The 15,902-nt window shown below is 41.0% G+C and overlaps 1 protein-coding gene across 3 annotated transcripts in view; it reads left to right on the top strand.

The window, feature by feature from the left end:
- The window catches only part of TRIO (trio Rho guanine nucleotide exchange factor), a 412,227-nt gene that overhangs the window by 381,088 nt on the left and 15,237 nt on the right, over positions 1-15,902 (top strand). For 2 of the 3 annotated variants that reach the window (XM_006117079.4, XM_075921462.1), the window contains exons 47-53: positions 1,412-1,589; positions 2,359-3,116; positions 7,132-7,379; positions 9,005-9,143; positions 9,527-9,554; positions 11,012-11,174; positions 12,772-12,893. In XM_006117079.4, coding sequence (XP_006117141.2) covers positions 1,412-1,589; positions 2,359-3,116; positions 7,132-7,379; positions 9,005-9,143; positions 9,527-9,554; positions 11,012-11,174; positions 12,772-12,893 — 1,636 coding nt within the window. Of the gene's footprint in view, positions 1-1,411; positions 1,590-2,358; positions 3,117-7,131; positions 7,380-9,004; positions 9,144-9,526; positions 9,555-11,011; positions 11,175-12,771; positions 12,894-15,902 lie in introns of those variants that run through there. The other variant, XM_014570469.3, reaches the window with a different exon arrangement.

The raw sequence follows: 15,902 nt of genomic DNA, 5'->3' as shown, positions 1-15,902 counted from the left end.
ACCAAGGTAATCATCTTTTGGTAATGGCCTACACAGTCATGAACTCATGTCTTTACCAGTAAACCTAGAAAAATAGTAAGTGCCAAACTCTCTATTAAAAATACTTGCAAGCAATTCTTTGCTCAGTTATTACAACACATGAAAATATTTCCACGAAGGCTTTCTGACCTCTTCTGTCTTAACTATAGCAATACACATGTATTCATTGTAACTTAGATATGCTCTACACCAGTGGTTCCCAAACTTTTTGTCATCACGCTCCCTTTTTGATTTTTGAAAAGCCCTCATGCCTTCCCTCTCCCCCCCACCCCCGAAAAAAAATAGCAAAACTTGTTGAGCAAAAAAAAAAAAAGGGGGGGGGGGGGAACTGACCAGGGCAGCAAAACTTGATTGGGGGGGGGGGCTGGGTTGCCTTGCGCCTCCTCCTCCCCTCTGGAATTTCTTCACTCCCTCCCCAGTTTGGGAACCCATGCTCTACACCCATGATATCCATCCATTTCTAAAGCAGCAAACTAGCCACACTCAACTAGCCAAATAGTCACATTGTTCTAGACCTCTAAACACACTCAACCAGTCAAATAGCTGCATGGACACCACGACTCTGTACTAAAGGGCTGCGTCTCAACTTGGTGTTCACATCCTATCAGAGGTAATTGCCCTTATAGTAGAAGTGTATATCTTAAAGCTTGAAGGCAGTAACTCGAAAGTATTATTTGCAAGAAATCTCAGCCCAAGCCAGATGCAATGCTTGCCAGCAGTACTGAAATCTTGACTAGCTCATCTGTCAGATCATCTCTCTCGACTTCCACAGGTTAGTCTCTGAAACATTTTGGCATGACCCTGAAGCAGTAGTGTGCTGCTTTGAAATGCCCAGAAGTAATCTGACTGGGGAGTTCCGAGCATTAGAGTAGAGTGGTATAAGCATGGGATGATCTGATTGGCTATACTGAGCTGTGGATTCAAGCTGTGCTTGTGATCCTACTCTGACTTGGCAGCTTGTACTTCCTTGGAAATAGTTGCTTTCTTGCAGTGAAAATTTTATATACTGCAAATTAAAAATACAAATCTACTGCAGTATTTTAAATAAAAGGAAGGAGTGAAAGGAGGAGTCTGGTAAGGGGAATTTCACAGTGCTTACTTGGAATGGATCACTTTGACTTCTGTCCGACATGAAAAATGCTTTGGTGCCTTAATGACTAAGTGAGATCTTAAGTGGGGTGACAAGGATGACAAGTATTCATCATTAATTCTGAGTTTCATTTCATATTTTATTTTACGGTAATCCTGACTCCATGATATAATTATTATGTTGAATGTTCAAAGACTGTAGCAGTTCAAAGCTACTGTCTAGGGCATATTTATGGTATCTTTGGAATATAATTGGTCCAGTAAAAAATTTTCTTTCATTAAGGTGAGTTGTCTTTGCCTGGAGGAAAACGTGGACAATGATCCTTGTAAATTTGCACTAACATCAAGAATGGGTGATGTCACAGAGACCTTTGTTTTGCATTCTGCCAATCCAGGCATGCGCCAGTTGTGGATCCATGAAATCAACCAAATTCTGGAAAACCAGCGTAATTTTTTGAATGGTAAATCATTTGTGTTAATCTTTCTGCCCCACGCTCCATATTGGATGCCACAACTACTTGCTCTCCTTTATATTTCATCTGACCTAGTTCCAATAATACTCCAAAAGATTTTTCTTTCTGTCTTCTGGAGTGGCATGCATTCCAGCTGGGGAGAAGAAACATGTCCAATGTTTTCACTTCCCAGCAAATGTCACCCCTCTATTACAACAATGGTATTTTGAACTTGGGTAGTGGCCAGTAATTGACTATTTCAAAGTGCTTTACAGGAAACAATTTAATGTCACCAGGAAAAAGCTAGGAAAAGCTAGGAATTGCCACAGATCTCAAAAGGGCATGTTCACTGACATTTACACTACTATTTCTGGTTTTGAAATGCTCATTCTTCCTCATCGTAGATTTTTTTCACTGTAAATTAACTGATTTGATATTCCATGTAAAAAGACATGTTAGAAATAGGGTTTGGTGGTTAGAGAAGAGGAGTTGTGGCAGGTATTTATAGCTCAGCCACTGACTTGTGACCTAGGAGAAATTGCTTAACCTCTGGCCTCAGCTTCCCTGTCTGTTTGGGAAATATACTATTACCTACTCACTTGTCTTGTGGGGATGCTATGAAGCATTAATGTTTGCAAGGCATTTTGACATCAGTGGGTTAAAGGTGTTAGTAAGAGAAAAGATTTGTTGATCCAACTCTACAGCAGCATTAAGCGTATTCATATTTAACCTGCCCTCTTCTTGCTCCCTCTGCTCCTTTCCCTGTTTTAAATTTCAGCCTTGACATCACCAATTGAGTATCAGAAGAACCACAGTAGTGGTGGCGGTGGCAGCAGCAACAGCAGTGGCCCCAGCAGCTGTAGTGGAATTACCAGCTCCAGCCGTAGCAGGCCCTCCCGGATCCCCCAGCCTGTCAGACACCATTCCCCAGTCCTGGTCTCCTCTGCAGCCTCCGCCCAAGCAGAGGCAGACAAGATGTCAGGTATGTCCATTCATAATCCCTCCCTGCCACCCCACAGCACATCCCTAGAGACTGGCCTCAGCCAGCCAGGCAGGCACCCTCCCATTGCAGAAACGGATGGTCCTGAGAGAAAAGCTGAGCAGATTCCCAAGATGAAAGTTATTGAGAGCCCCAGGAAGACAGCTGGAAACGTTTCTGGGTCAGCAGACGGAGCCCAGAAAGAATTGCGTGGGAGCTTGGAGGACAATCGCTCAAGGAGCAACATAGGATCTCTGACGCTTGGGAAGCCAAGGCCAGGAGCCATCTCTCCAATGAACTCTCCTCTCTCCACGACTTTCCCTTCTCCTCTTGGCAAGGAAACCTTTCCACCCAGCAGCCCCCTGCAGAAGGGCTCCTTTTGGAGCTCCATCCCAGCATCCCCTGCCAGCCGCCCTGGCTCCTTCACTTTCCCTGGGGACAATGACTCCCTCCAGCGCCAGGTCCACCGCCACTCTTCACACAGCAAGGACACAGACCGCATGAGCACATGCTCTTCGACCAGCGAGCAGTCAGTTCACTCCACCCAAAGTAATGGGGTAAGAGCGGAGCACCTCTGTCCTGCGAGCTCTTCTAAAACCTTCCCATGCTCCCCTTCTGTGCGTTACCATCACTCTCCATACTAACTTCTGGCTCTCCAGTGCTGCACTGCTCTGAAATAATCAACTGTTCCAGTATCTTCTCTACACAAACCAATAGAATATATATTCTATGTCTGTGTGTGTATGCATAAACCAGACCTGTGATATGTATACAGACACAACACAACCGCTAACATTAGTTGTGACTTCCGCCTCTGCTGAAAACATAAATCACTAGTCTGATTCCTACTAACTTGCTCTCCTTGCTTTTTTATCTCTAATCTGAAAGCAGATAATTAACATGCTGAATATGGCAATGATATGGCCTCTCTTTGTGTGGCGCCAACAGCATTTTTACAATTTCCAGTTGGCAGATTGTCTTGGGGCTTTTTTCCCCCCACACACATTCAACTGTTTTTTATTTTTTCCTGCATAGTTTTGACTTTGGTGAGGCATCCACGTGGGCTGCTTTCTATTACTCCTTTCAGCCTTAATTGAACTGCAGCACTCTTTTCACTCATCATTAGATCCCATTATCTGGTCAATGAAGTTTCCAAATATCAACTGAAAACACACAGACAAACAAACCAAAAAAACCCATCACCGTCAGCCACCAAAAAGTTAGAAAGTGGAAATATTGACACCGTGCTTTTATTTCCCTATATAAAAGAAACCGTTAGGGCATCTGGAGATTCAGCCTTTTAGACTGCACTTTTTTGTGTGTGGGGAAAAAAGGATTAACGGAATCCACATCCCCTGTTGACATCCACTAGGAAATGCAACATAGCAGTCATGGGGCATGTGCAAATTTAATTCACAACAAATGAATGTCACTCACTGTGAATGTGACAGGCATGTCACCATGCCTTTTACCGGCATTTGTTTTCCCTCACTAAGTGTTGTATTCACAAGTGTTTGTTTTTTCAGTACCTGTCATAGCTCCTATACAATACCAGTTGCAAATCACCTAACCTGCAATACTTTTTTGAACGCATGCACTTCTTGATAGAATTGTTTAACATATAGAGCTCTCTTGACATTTTAATTCTTACATTTACCTTTGTAATCGCCTTAGAGGGGAAAAATTGTGCTTTGCATGTGTTCTTTTTTATTTGATCTGATCTTCTTTCTGATTTTCATTTGGTTTGGCTTTGTCTTGCAGTTATCTTTTTCTTTAGTCTAGCAGAATGTTATATTAAGATAACTAGGGAATATAGATGTCTTTTCAATAAATGAATAGAGGATTAATAAGATAATTTCATGTATAGTAAAGCAATCAACACCAACATAAAAGGAGGCCATAATTTCAGATCACTTGCTTCCTACAGTAGCCAATAGTACATGAATATGCCTTCTCACAACTCAACTTCTCTTTTAGCTTGATTATAGATGTTAGGTCATAATTTTACATTTATAACTTCATTGCCTCTAGTCATAAAGAGTGATAGCACCTGTTTTAATTTAGTGACTTTAATCTGTGGTCAACTAGCTGGAGAAAATGATCTGTGAGGATTTATGTCCTTAAATTTGACGTAGTAATTTTGTGTGTGTGTACATATTTACACACACACGTCTATAGATACAGTTAAATTATATGTGAAAAATATATATAGACATGCACTCATGTATGCATGCATGTGTTTGTTTCATAATTAAAAAGGGGACAACCCTGAAAACACATGAAATGAACCTTCTAGTCTGGCTCCTATAAAAGCTCCGAAAAATATCTATTCAAAACATAGATTTGTTCTTGGTAGGATTATCCAATATGTGGAAAAAATTTTTGATGAAGCTTGGATTATGTGCTTTTATTATGAGAAAAAAGTAGGGGGACATAATATTTTGCAGATGTTCTCTTCCTAGGCTAGATTGCTGTGCAGTTTCTCTGGCAGTACTAGCAGTTTGCAAGTAGTTCTGGGGGGATGATTCACATAATTGGAACATTAAAATCAATGGTTATAGCATATTAAGAAAGAAGAATGGAAATGACACACTAGATCATAAAACAGCTGTTTCCGAGTCACTGAATATTCAAGAGAAAATGGTGTCTAATGCCTTATGGATCCGTGTGCAAGATGGGGAATTAGTTGGTGTGTCCTATAGCCCCCCAAATCATATTAGGAAACAAAGTTAACCAATATATAACATGGGGGTAAGCTGCATGATCATGGGAGACTTCATTTTAAATGACCCATTCTGGAGGTGCCTTGATGCCAGTATTAAAATATCCTGGCATTTCTAAATATTACGGCAATCTCCTAATTCAAAAAAATGTTGCATCCAACATAGGAAAATTGTATACTAGACCTCTTCTTGACAAATAAAGAAAAACTGATCACAGAACTAAAAATTGGTGAAAACTTAGATACAAATGATAATGACTTGATCACGTTTATAATTCACAAACAGACTAAAATCTAGATCACTAATATATATATATATATATATATATATATATATATATATATATATATATATATGTTCTTGATTCTTTAATGGGGCCAGTTTTCACACAGCTGAAAACAATTACAAGACAAATCAGCTTGGAGGAAGAATTTAATCAGGAACATGTGAATGATCATGGGGAATTGTTCAGAGCACATGACCAGAGAGCCACAATCAAAAGAGAAGGCCGTATTGGTTTTTTTTTTTTTTTTTAAACTGACCTGGTTTTTAGAGGAGAGAAGTGCTATATATTATTCTCACATTTTTTTTACTTATAAAAAATGTAAGAATAATATATAGCTAGTGGTTATAGAAGTGGATAGTTGATAGTAGTGAACATAAATCAGGCATTAGAAACTGTAAAAGATCAGTAAGGGAATCAAAGGACTAGAAGGAGAAATCTATGACCATCAGAGTTAAGAATGATAAGAAGATACATTTTTAAGCATACTAGAAACAAAAAGAATCTTAATAGCATCAGCTCATCACTAGATAGAAATGGTAGAATTACCAATAATAATACAGAAAAGGCAGAAGTGTTCAATAAATATTTCTCTTCTGTATTTGAATCGCTGCCAAAGTGATGCTCCACGTAGGATTTCTGTTAGGAGAGAGAACTTTTCTTGGCAAAAAAACCTTTTTAGTGTTATCTATATCATATGAGTTATTGATCAGTCAATACAGCATTTGCTGTCAATGCTTATTAAGGAGGAAGGCAAAAAGTTCAGGTTATACCCATACAATGTGCAGTCCAAGACTGTAACTATATACTCTTCTAATGGTTGTATTTACTGACAGAAATGAGAAAAAGAACCTCCAAACCTATGGTACCCAAAGATCAATTAATGCTCTATTTTGGGGGGGGGGGGAGGAGGGAACTAAAAAGTAGGTAATGTAATACTAAAAAGTAGGTAATCCTATACATTTAAAAATGAAGAAGAAGAAAGCACACAAACAAAAATACCAGGAATTATATTTTTTGAGAAACACTAACAAAAGCCAATTAATTTTGCCCTTTTGTACCTTATTATATGTTGTATGCAAGATTAGACTACTGGCCTCTACAAATGGAGCAAGGTGAGATTCATCTGCTTCAATGCTGAATTACCCAGCTTTGATCAGGTTGGGTTTGAGCCTTAATTTTTGGTCTCTTTTAAATTGTGATTTAGAATGCCGCCTAATGGATAATCTCGTGTACTATAGTTTGCTTTTGTAGGTAGTAAAAAGACATGCTGTGAGGCTTCAATAAAACTGGGAACCATAGAATAATAAATAAAACTAACAAATGTGGGGGGAACCCCCATTTGTTCATCAGCTTTCTGTAACGGCAGGTAAAAGGTATATTCTATGTGTGTAAATGACAAAGAATATAGTAAACCAGGCAAGTGCAAAAAGAAGGATAAACTCCTTGGCCTGTATGTTGTTTAATGTCACAGTACAATGTAATCTTCTGTATCCTCTGTTTGAACTCTAAACTTCATCACATTTTTCCCTTCCCTTCTTTATTCCTTCCCAATTAATACTACAGAGTGAAAGTAGCAGCAGTAGCAATATCTCCACCATGTTGGTGACACACGATTACACGGCAGTGAAGGAGGATGAGATAAATGTCTACCAAGGAGAGGTCGTGCAAATTTTAGCCAGCAACCAACAGAACATGTTTTTGGTGTTCAGAGCCGCCACTGACCAGTGCCCTGCAGCCGAGGGCTGGATTCCTGGCTATGTTTTGGGGCACACCAGTGCAGTCATCATTGATAACCATGATGGAACAATGAAGTGAGTGTCTGGGTTTCTTCAGAAAAGAAGAGGGTTTACACATGTTTTCTGTTACTTGGACTTACTGCAAAAAGAGTTACAAATAAAACAGGAATTAAGCTGTCTAAACTAAAATTTTATGAGAACATCCAAAAGGAAATGGAAATCACATCTGATGAATTCTTGGAAGATATCTCATCTATCTGGGTGTCAGAAAAACTGATTTATAAGTTGGAAATTGGCTATGGTAGAAATATATAAGAAATCCATGTAGGTATTTCCTTTATTACAAATGTTGTTTAGCTTTCCTGAAATGATACCTAAGTCTGCAATCATATTTAGAACGTTCCCATAATAAAAAAATCAGGAGAGCTTAAATGGAAATTAAGGCATTCTTTAAATGGTGCAGTTTATTAAGAATTAGGTATTTCTATTAATAAGAATAATACACGATAGTTACATCAGTTGGGACGAGATGTGCTAGTTCTTAAGCTCTAGGGAAGTGGTTCCCAACCTTTTTTATACCAGGGACTGGCATAACCCATTCACAAACTTTTAGTAGATAGGTAATGTTTTATTTGCATATTCATTATGGAAATAATAAATATGCAAATAAATGTTAGGTGTCCGCCAAAAGCACCGGTCCCCACAGCTCCTCAGTGCCAGCTCTAACTCCTAGAGGCCCCCACCCCTCCACTACCCCTCAGTGCCAGCCACTTACCCTAGAGTCCCCTGCACCCAACCCCACTCTGTGCCAGCCTCCCGCCCTCAGAGCCCTACAGTGCCAACCCCATCCCAAAAGCATCAGTGCCAGCCTCCTTTTTCCAGAGCCCCACTGCATCCTGTGCCAGCCCCCAGTCCCCAATATTAGCCCCATCCCCAGAATCCCTCGGGGCCGACCCCCACCCCCAGACCCTCCCAGCACTAGCTCCAGCCCTGGAATCCCCAGTGCCTGCCCCACCTCCCTTTCCTAGCCCTGCACTGCCTCCCAGCCACCAGCTGAGCGCTGCTGCCCAGGTCGTGGCTGCTGTAAGGCTGCTGTGCCAGGCTCCATGTGGCTCTTCCACCACACAGCAAAATGCTCTTCTGTGTCCAGGAGGAGACCCCGCCCCTGGTCAGCACTGGTTACCTGAGAGGTGGGGCAGGACACGGCCAACAGCTGCAGCAGGAGCAGTGTACTCCAGAGCTGCTGTGGCCCGGCAGCCAGAGGTCCACGACCTGGTGGTTGCAAACCATTACTTTCAGGCACAAAAGTGGTTGTGTGCATGAAGCTATATTTCTCCCCATATGATATTATTGGAAAATTGGATACTATGTGGGAGATTACATTTGTTTCTGAAACATCTGTCTTTGGTCAATGCTAGAGACAGGAGAGGTGGCCCATAGTTGTGTTTGACAGTTTTCATGATTTTATAGGTAGGAGATTCATAGGTAAGATTCCATAAATTAAAACACTTCTCATTGATCTTCTCATTTTTGTCTACAGTTTTAAGCAAATGCAAAATGTCTCGTACTTACCCTGCATCCTTCCACTTTATAACTTTTTGCAAATCTAATTTTCCAATGCAAGTGAAGTTAAACACTACAATGCCATGATGAGGGTTCAAAAGAGTTGAACAAAATGTTAATTAATGTTCTGCCTTCAGGAAGTCAACATCTTGGCACACAGCACTCCGTTTAAGGAAAAAATCTGAGAAAAAAGACAAAGACGGCAAAAGGGAAGGCAAGCTAGAAAATGGTTATCGAAAATCCCGTGAAGGACTTGCCAATAAGGTTTCGGTTAAGGTAAATACTGTAAGGGTATGGTATTTCGCAAAAATGATCCTGTGGGGCAGTTTAAAATTAGTGGGTCAAATTCATCTCTTGTATAACGTTGTTGACATGAATGGAATTTGGCTCAGTGTGTGTGGTTCTTAATGCTGTTTCTCCACATACAGAACATATGGAAGTGGTTCTCCAGTTTGGGGCTATAATTTCATTCCAGAGTTGTTATGGGAAGAGTGGCATGGATGCCAAAATACTGAGTTGCAGCTGTTTCTGGGCTTTTGTGGGTATGGGTAAAACCCGTCACCATGCTAAATTGCTTTCATTTTAGACTGTATGAAATAAGATTGGTTATAAGAATGTTACTTTTAAGAAGTAATTAATTCAGTTTCTCCTTTTTTCAGCTTCTCAACCCCAATTACATTTATGATGGTAAGTTGTTTTAATAATTAAAAGCCACAGTAACTGGAGTGTGAGGAAAAACATACTTTGCATTGTATTTGCTGATGATGGGACTTTTGAGTTCAGGAGAAATCACTCCTCTTTGCATGTACTGTAATAGTAGATTTAAGAATTAAATCTTCCATTGGAATTTTGGTCATTATTCCACAATTAATAACAAATATATATTGTACTGCATTATACACTTTAAGTAATGTTTAAAAACACCACAGCTAACAAATTCCCATCTACTCCTTTCTTCTCCCACTCCAGTATGGTTTATGCCTGAACAAAAAAGAGAGAGATGGATCTTACATTGAACACAGAAGGCTAGTAAAATCCAGGCTCTGTTAGACCAGGGGGAGAACATGATCTAGAGTTGAGAACCCTCTCCTAAGAATGTTTTGCCTCCAATTCTGTCACCTTCAAACCTAGGGAATGGTAATAGGAATGCCTCAAATGAAAGGGCTGATCAGGACATAGAGAGGCAGAGAGAGGGACCAACCCATATTGGATGTAATCAACGTTTTGAATCAGATCTACAAGTAAACAGCCTATGTATTTGCTGAACTTTGCTGACATCATGCATTAGATTTAGTAGAGCATTCTGCACTCAGTCTGGCTTCTGAGTCATCTCCACATGTAAATTCTATTCAATAATCTACTTCTGAGGTGAAAATTGGTCTGGCCCAGATGTTGAATATAACTTAATTTTGTAGGTATCTCAGTTATCCTTTCTCATCCCTTGGGGCTACTCGGACTCTTTCTGACATGAGATTGGACTTGGTTTTAGATTAATGGAGTCACACATGCTAATGCTTCTTTAAAGGATTAGAAAAAAAAACTTCAGCAGATGCATTTAGATCACTCTGTAGAATTTACTAAGGAAACTCACCTCAGATAGTGTTTAGTTTTCAGTTAAATCTTTGTGGTAGCCTAAAGGTTGCCCAAATTCATGCATAGAATGGGAGACTAATTATGGAGAAGACCTCTGCAGAGTCCCAGTTGCTTGGTCTAAGTATCTAACAACATAGCTTTCAATTGGATGTATGTTGGATATTTCAAGCAGAGAGGGGCAGGCCCAAATACTAGGGATGTTAAAAAGCAGGTAACTGGGTAACCATGTAACCACTGAAAATCTCACCCATTGCATGCACCACAGCACAGAGCAACAGCTGATTCCCCAGGACCTGGTTTTTAAGCCAGCTCCTGGTCCACACCAGCTGCAGAGCCAGTAGCACAGGGTAGCAGCTGCTTCCCCAGGAGTGGGGCAGGAGCCTGCATGTAAATGTTAATGGTAACTGATAAGCCCAGGCTGATCGGTTAACCGTTTAAATGGTTATTTTTACATCCCTAGTAAATATACTTCTTTATAGTGGAGTAGTGGGAAGGAAGGATGAAAGGGGGTAAATCTCAATCCACTAATTGAATTACTTTTCTTCTTCCAGTTCCCCCAGAGTTTATAATACCATTGAGTGAGGTCACATGTGAGACAGGAGAGACCATCGTTTTTAGGTGTAAAGTCTGTGGTCGCCCCAAAGCTTCAGTAACTTGGAAGGGCCCTGACCATAACACCCTAAGTAATGACAGTCACTACAGCATCTCATACAGGTACAGTAGTGTGTTCATTTGTCCCTTAGCATTCTTGTTTTCTTTTCAGTATACGGCATGGTCTTCGGTGCCATGTTGCATTTTCTATTCTATCCTCTCTCCAAAATAACTAAGTTTTGTACAAATTCCAGTTTTATGTTTTGACTGCACATAATAGGCTTTAGCTGCCAATTCCCTAGTTTTCTGCTAATCCAGAAATCATGCAAACCATGTTGGATATGCGTGTGTGCGCCTCCATGGGGGGTGTGTGTGTTTTGGCACAGGCTCATTAGAAGTACCTTTAGACTTCTTGAAAGTCTCAGGAATTAACTCTGGTCTCAGCAAGCAGCATTAATGCAGGATTTGTTCTGTGGGCGAACTAGAGGAGGGACTGTAGGGAAATGTAATGGAGTGTAGCTGACCTAAAGATTTTATGATGAAATATTTCGTGTCTTTGTGAAACGCAAAGAATTCACTGCTGGAAGGCCTGTGAGTCTTTACCCTAAGCATTGTTGATTTCCAAATGAAGGGTGAGTGTCTAATGTCAAATGTAGCCAATTTTGAAAAAAAAAAACGTGACAGGAATTTTAAAATACTCCCATTTCCTTATTTCTTCATGGCAATTGTTGTGGTTCCATCACACTTATCTTTGAGTGAGTGTGTTCATTTTTCTTCTCCCCTGCTGCTATTAGAAACCCATACAAACTGGGAGAACTGGCTAATGGGCTACGCCAAAAGTGCTGTCAGATGCATAAAGTAAATATCCTCAATACATACAGATAAAATAATACTGAGTGATGTTTATTGAATAAACGTTCAGTCATAGGAAATTTAAGTGATTCTTGCAAGTTAAAATTTTAATGCACAAGTGAGATTTTCTGCTAGTTAGATGTTTATCCATTCCACCAAACTCTATCTCTGCTACAGAGAAGCATAATGCTGGAATAGAAGGGGGTTTGCAGGGCATAGGCTCATTGGAAGACCTGAATAAGAAGCTGACACAGTGCTTAAACTTGACTCATCATATGGTTCTTAGTTTTCACTTTCATAGTCACTAAATTCCCTTATTTTGGGGGGGGGGGGTTAATTGAGGTGCTCATTGAATAAACTGTGAGAGTAAGGCTAATTAAATGCTGCTATTCCTTTAAAAAATAAAATGGTGTTTTCCTGGCACTAGATGGTCAAACAAATGTTGTGGCAGAAAATGTCATTATGTTTTAAACTGTTGGATGACATGCAAATACAAAAAGCTCCAGAGCACCGTGCTAAGGGAGGGTGTTTCCGAGTTTGACCAAAAGGCAGTATTAAAGGTTTCTGTAGGGGATTCTCTGACACAAACGTTGCTACAAAATGGGGACTTCCGGAGAAATAAGAAATTCCTCATCTTCAGATCTCAGAGAGTTTGGGAGTGAGAGACTAGTTGTCAGATGAAGACTGACTCTAACATGAGTCTATAAGATGTCACTCTGAAATACTCAGCACTAGGATGTACTAGATTTTAGTGGAGTTGGTGCATGTGTATTGTAAGAGTGATGAATTTAAATGTAAGATGCATTGAGAGCTAGAGACTTTGGAACAGGACATGGAACTCACTGATTGATTCTAATGTGTTTTGTAGTGATTTAGGAGAGGCATCCTTGAAAATCATTGGTGTGACCACAGAAGACGATGGTATCTATACCTGTATAGCTGCAAACGATATGGGTTCGGTTTCATCTTCAGCCAGTCTACGAGTTTTAGGTGGGTTTCTCTCTTTTCATCTGATAACATTACCAGCAACCTTGGATTTCATAGGATGGCGATCCATTATCCACAATACATAGAAAACCTAGCCTCAGAGTTTATAGCATTTAGAGGTCATTTATGTCAACTCTTTTCATGGGGCACGTATTCCTTCATTAGTAGCCTCTACAAGACTGGACAGATTTCAGAAGTTAACTAGTTTGGGGCACCCACAGATGGTAAGTCTGTGGAAAGAGCTCAGGGTTTTTTTTTGTTTTTTACTTGTGTGGTCCCCATCTTGGTCCAGTGAGACAGGAGTCCTATAGTGATTTCCTTGTTACACTTTGCAGCCACAGTGGCTACCAATACCAGTTAAGATCTGTGTTGAAATCACAATGTTATTAATCTATTTTAACGCTGTCTGGGTGGAAATTGTGGAAATTGTGTCATTTCTGAATCTTGCAAACCCACAGAAGATCAAATACCAGTACCATGTCCCCTCTGTAGCCTTTTTTCAAAGCTCTTTCACTCAAAATAGTCCATCATCTCCTTATTTCTCAGATCCAAAAATCACACAATCCTCTTTACAGGACCCATCTAACACTTTAAAGCTATATCTTGCTTCAGAATCAGAAAACTGATTTTTAAAGCATGTATGTGGGCGATTAAAAGAAAACTAGCATCATAAAACTGACTGTTTTACTGGAGGACCTACTATAGTTATATATCACTGTGTAAAAAGGGAGATTATTTTCTGGTTAGTTTAATATATGCCATTTACAGCATAAAGATACCAGTTTCAGCAATTTTCAAACAGAGTTCCTTTCTGAAACCACCCAGGAGTGGGGAAGTCAAAGACATTTTTAAAAATATGAAAAATAAAGTAAGATGGTAAAACCAGGTGACTTAGACAGATGTAGTGCTTGTAACTACTTGTCATTTTTTTAAATTGCCATAGTCATGTTTTGTCATTGATTTTCTTCTCCATCCTTTTCATAAACTAAAACAGAAATGAAATACATCAAAAGACTGCTAATCCTACCCTTGACATACATATGCCAGCTAATATGGGGACTATAAAATAAACTCTGGCTTCTCAAAAACTTATGGGAGAGAGGGTTCAGGAATTTTGTAGAGTAACGTCTGGAAGCATAAGTCTAGGCTCTGAACGAAATGATCTCTTAAATAACCATGTATCAAACCATTTAGTAGCAACAAAACCACTATGAATTGTATTGGCAATCAGTACAGATTCCATAACATGGGCTCCTGATACATAATTATTTGCAATTAACCAGTCAAGGCATTTTTCACTAGCTTCAGATTTGAAATAATCTGTGTATGTAGCACCATGTTGAACGTATTGAACCAGCCTGGTTTTCAGGTGATAATGAGAGTGGGCGTAACTGGGGCAGGCTAGGTCTTTACTGTAAAGGAAAATCCTGCTTTTCTCACTAACTACGTGTGGGGGGGGGGGAGGATTCTTGGCCAGTCCTTGGGTGTGCTGGAAGAGCCCAGAATTTAATAATACACCCAATTTACATATCTGTGTTTATAAAAGGCAGTTACATTCCCTTAATGAAGGTCCCCGGTGTCAGTCTGATCTATTCTTCAAACCCCCTGGGATTATATCACACTTATCCAAATAAGTAACAGCCAATTAGTCTTTATCGAAGCTTGAAATTATATATTCTTCTTTTTAGATGTGGTGTTCATGTCCGTTCCACTTTAGGTGTGTGTCCTTGCCACATGCGCTGGTGCCAGAAGTTTTTTCTCTCAATGATACACAGAGGGAGCTACTCTTGTGACAGCAGGGATAATGCCTCCGTGGCACAGTACAAGGGAACCCATGTGCTCCCTCCACCCGTCAGTTCCTTCTTGCCACCATAGACAGTGTAACAGAACTGATGTGGCTTTAGCCATTCTTTGCTCTTTCTTGTTCTCTGCTAACAGTTTTCTTTTGTAGATAGTTGTTTGTAGTAGTTTCCCTTAGTATTAGTAGTTACCATTATTGTTATCCCAGGTGGCATGCCCTGATCCCCAGACTTGTGAAATGTGCAGACATCCTATGCTTGTTAGTGACCCTGCACAACTGTTGCCTCAGGTGTCTCAGCAACGGACACATCAGTGATAAAGTGCTGAATTTGCAAATCATTTCAGCCCTGGACCAAAAAAAAAAGGGGGGGACTTTCACTTATGGGCTCTTCCGATGGAGTCCATGTTGACCTTTGGACTGGAGCAAAGGTCGGACTTGGTGCAGCATACCCCTCTGGAGCCATCCTCCAGCTAGCACTACACAGCCCCAGCTTCGACAAAGGGGCATTTTCCTCTGTCCCATAAAGAAAAGGAGAAGCAGGGAAGGGAAACCGGTCTTTTGGTGGGTGTCTAGTCACCTCTGTTGGGAAGTCGGGTTTCAGCTCAAGTGGAGTGGCCCAAACTGGCCCCGCCCCACTTGTCTGCACCGGGGAATAATGATGGTCTCTGGGACGTGGTGGTGCTGTAGACCCCGGAAGCCCCATGGGCGACACAGGATATACTGGAGGTGCCAGTGTCCACAGCCCATGTTGGTCTCCTTCAGAGCTTCTCCCCACTGACCCTGTTCCCCACCTGTGGGTCCAGCCTGTCAGTGCTCCCCCTCGTAAAGCCTCCAAGCTTCAGACTTGGGGGAGGCAGGCATCACAGACACCGCTTGAGTCCCCTGACTCGGAGTGCCCCCACAGCCCCCTCAGGATGGTCCTGCTCACAGGCCCACCATACTTACCATTCTATGAAAGGAAGTCATGGGCCCTCTTGTTCCTGGTCTCTGGGCAACACATGTGTGACTTCGGAAGCTGGCGTGGAGCATGAGTCCCTGCTACCAGGCCAGACACAGACTCCCATGGTGCCACCCCAGCATTCAGCACTGCATATTTGGGGATAGCTGCAAGGAAAGTGGCTATGGCCCTGGAACCTGTGGGGATTCACCCAACTATCCCAGGCTGCCTGGTCAGTTTCAGGGGTATCTTCGGCCTCGCTGTCTCAACCTCA

The sequence above is a fragment of the Pelodiscus sinensis genome, chromosome 2, assembly GCF_049634645.1.
Source record: "Pelodiscus sinensis isolate JC-2024 chromosome 2, ASM4963464v1, whole genome shotgun sequence".
In the NCBI taxonomy this organism is placed as follows: domain Eukaryota; kingdom Metazoa; phylum Chordata; order Testudines; family Trionychidae; genus Pelodiscus; species Pelodiscus sinensis.
This window is presented reverse-complemented; position numbering and strand designations above follow the sequence as displayed.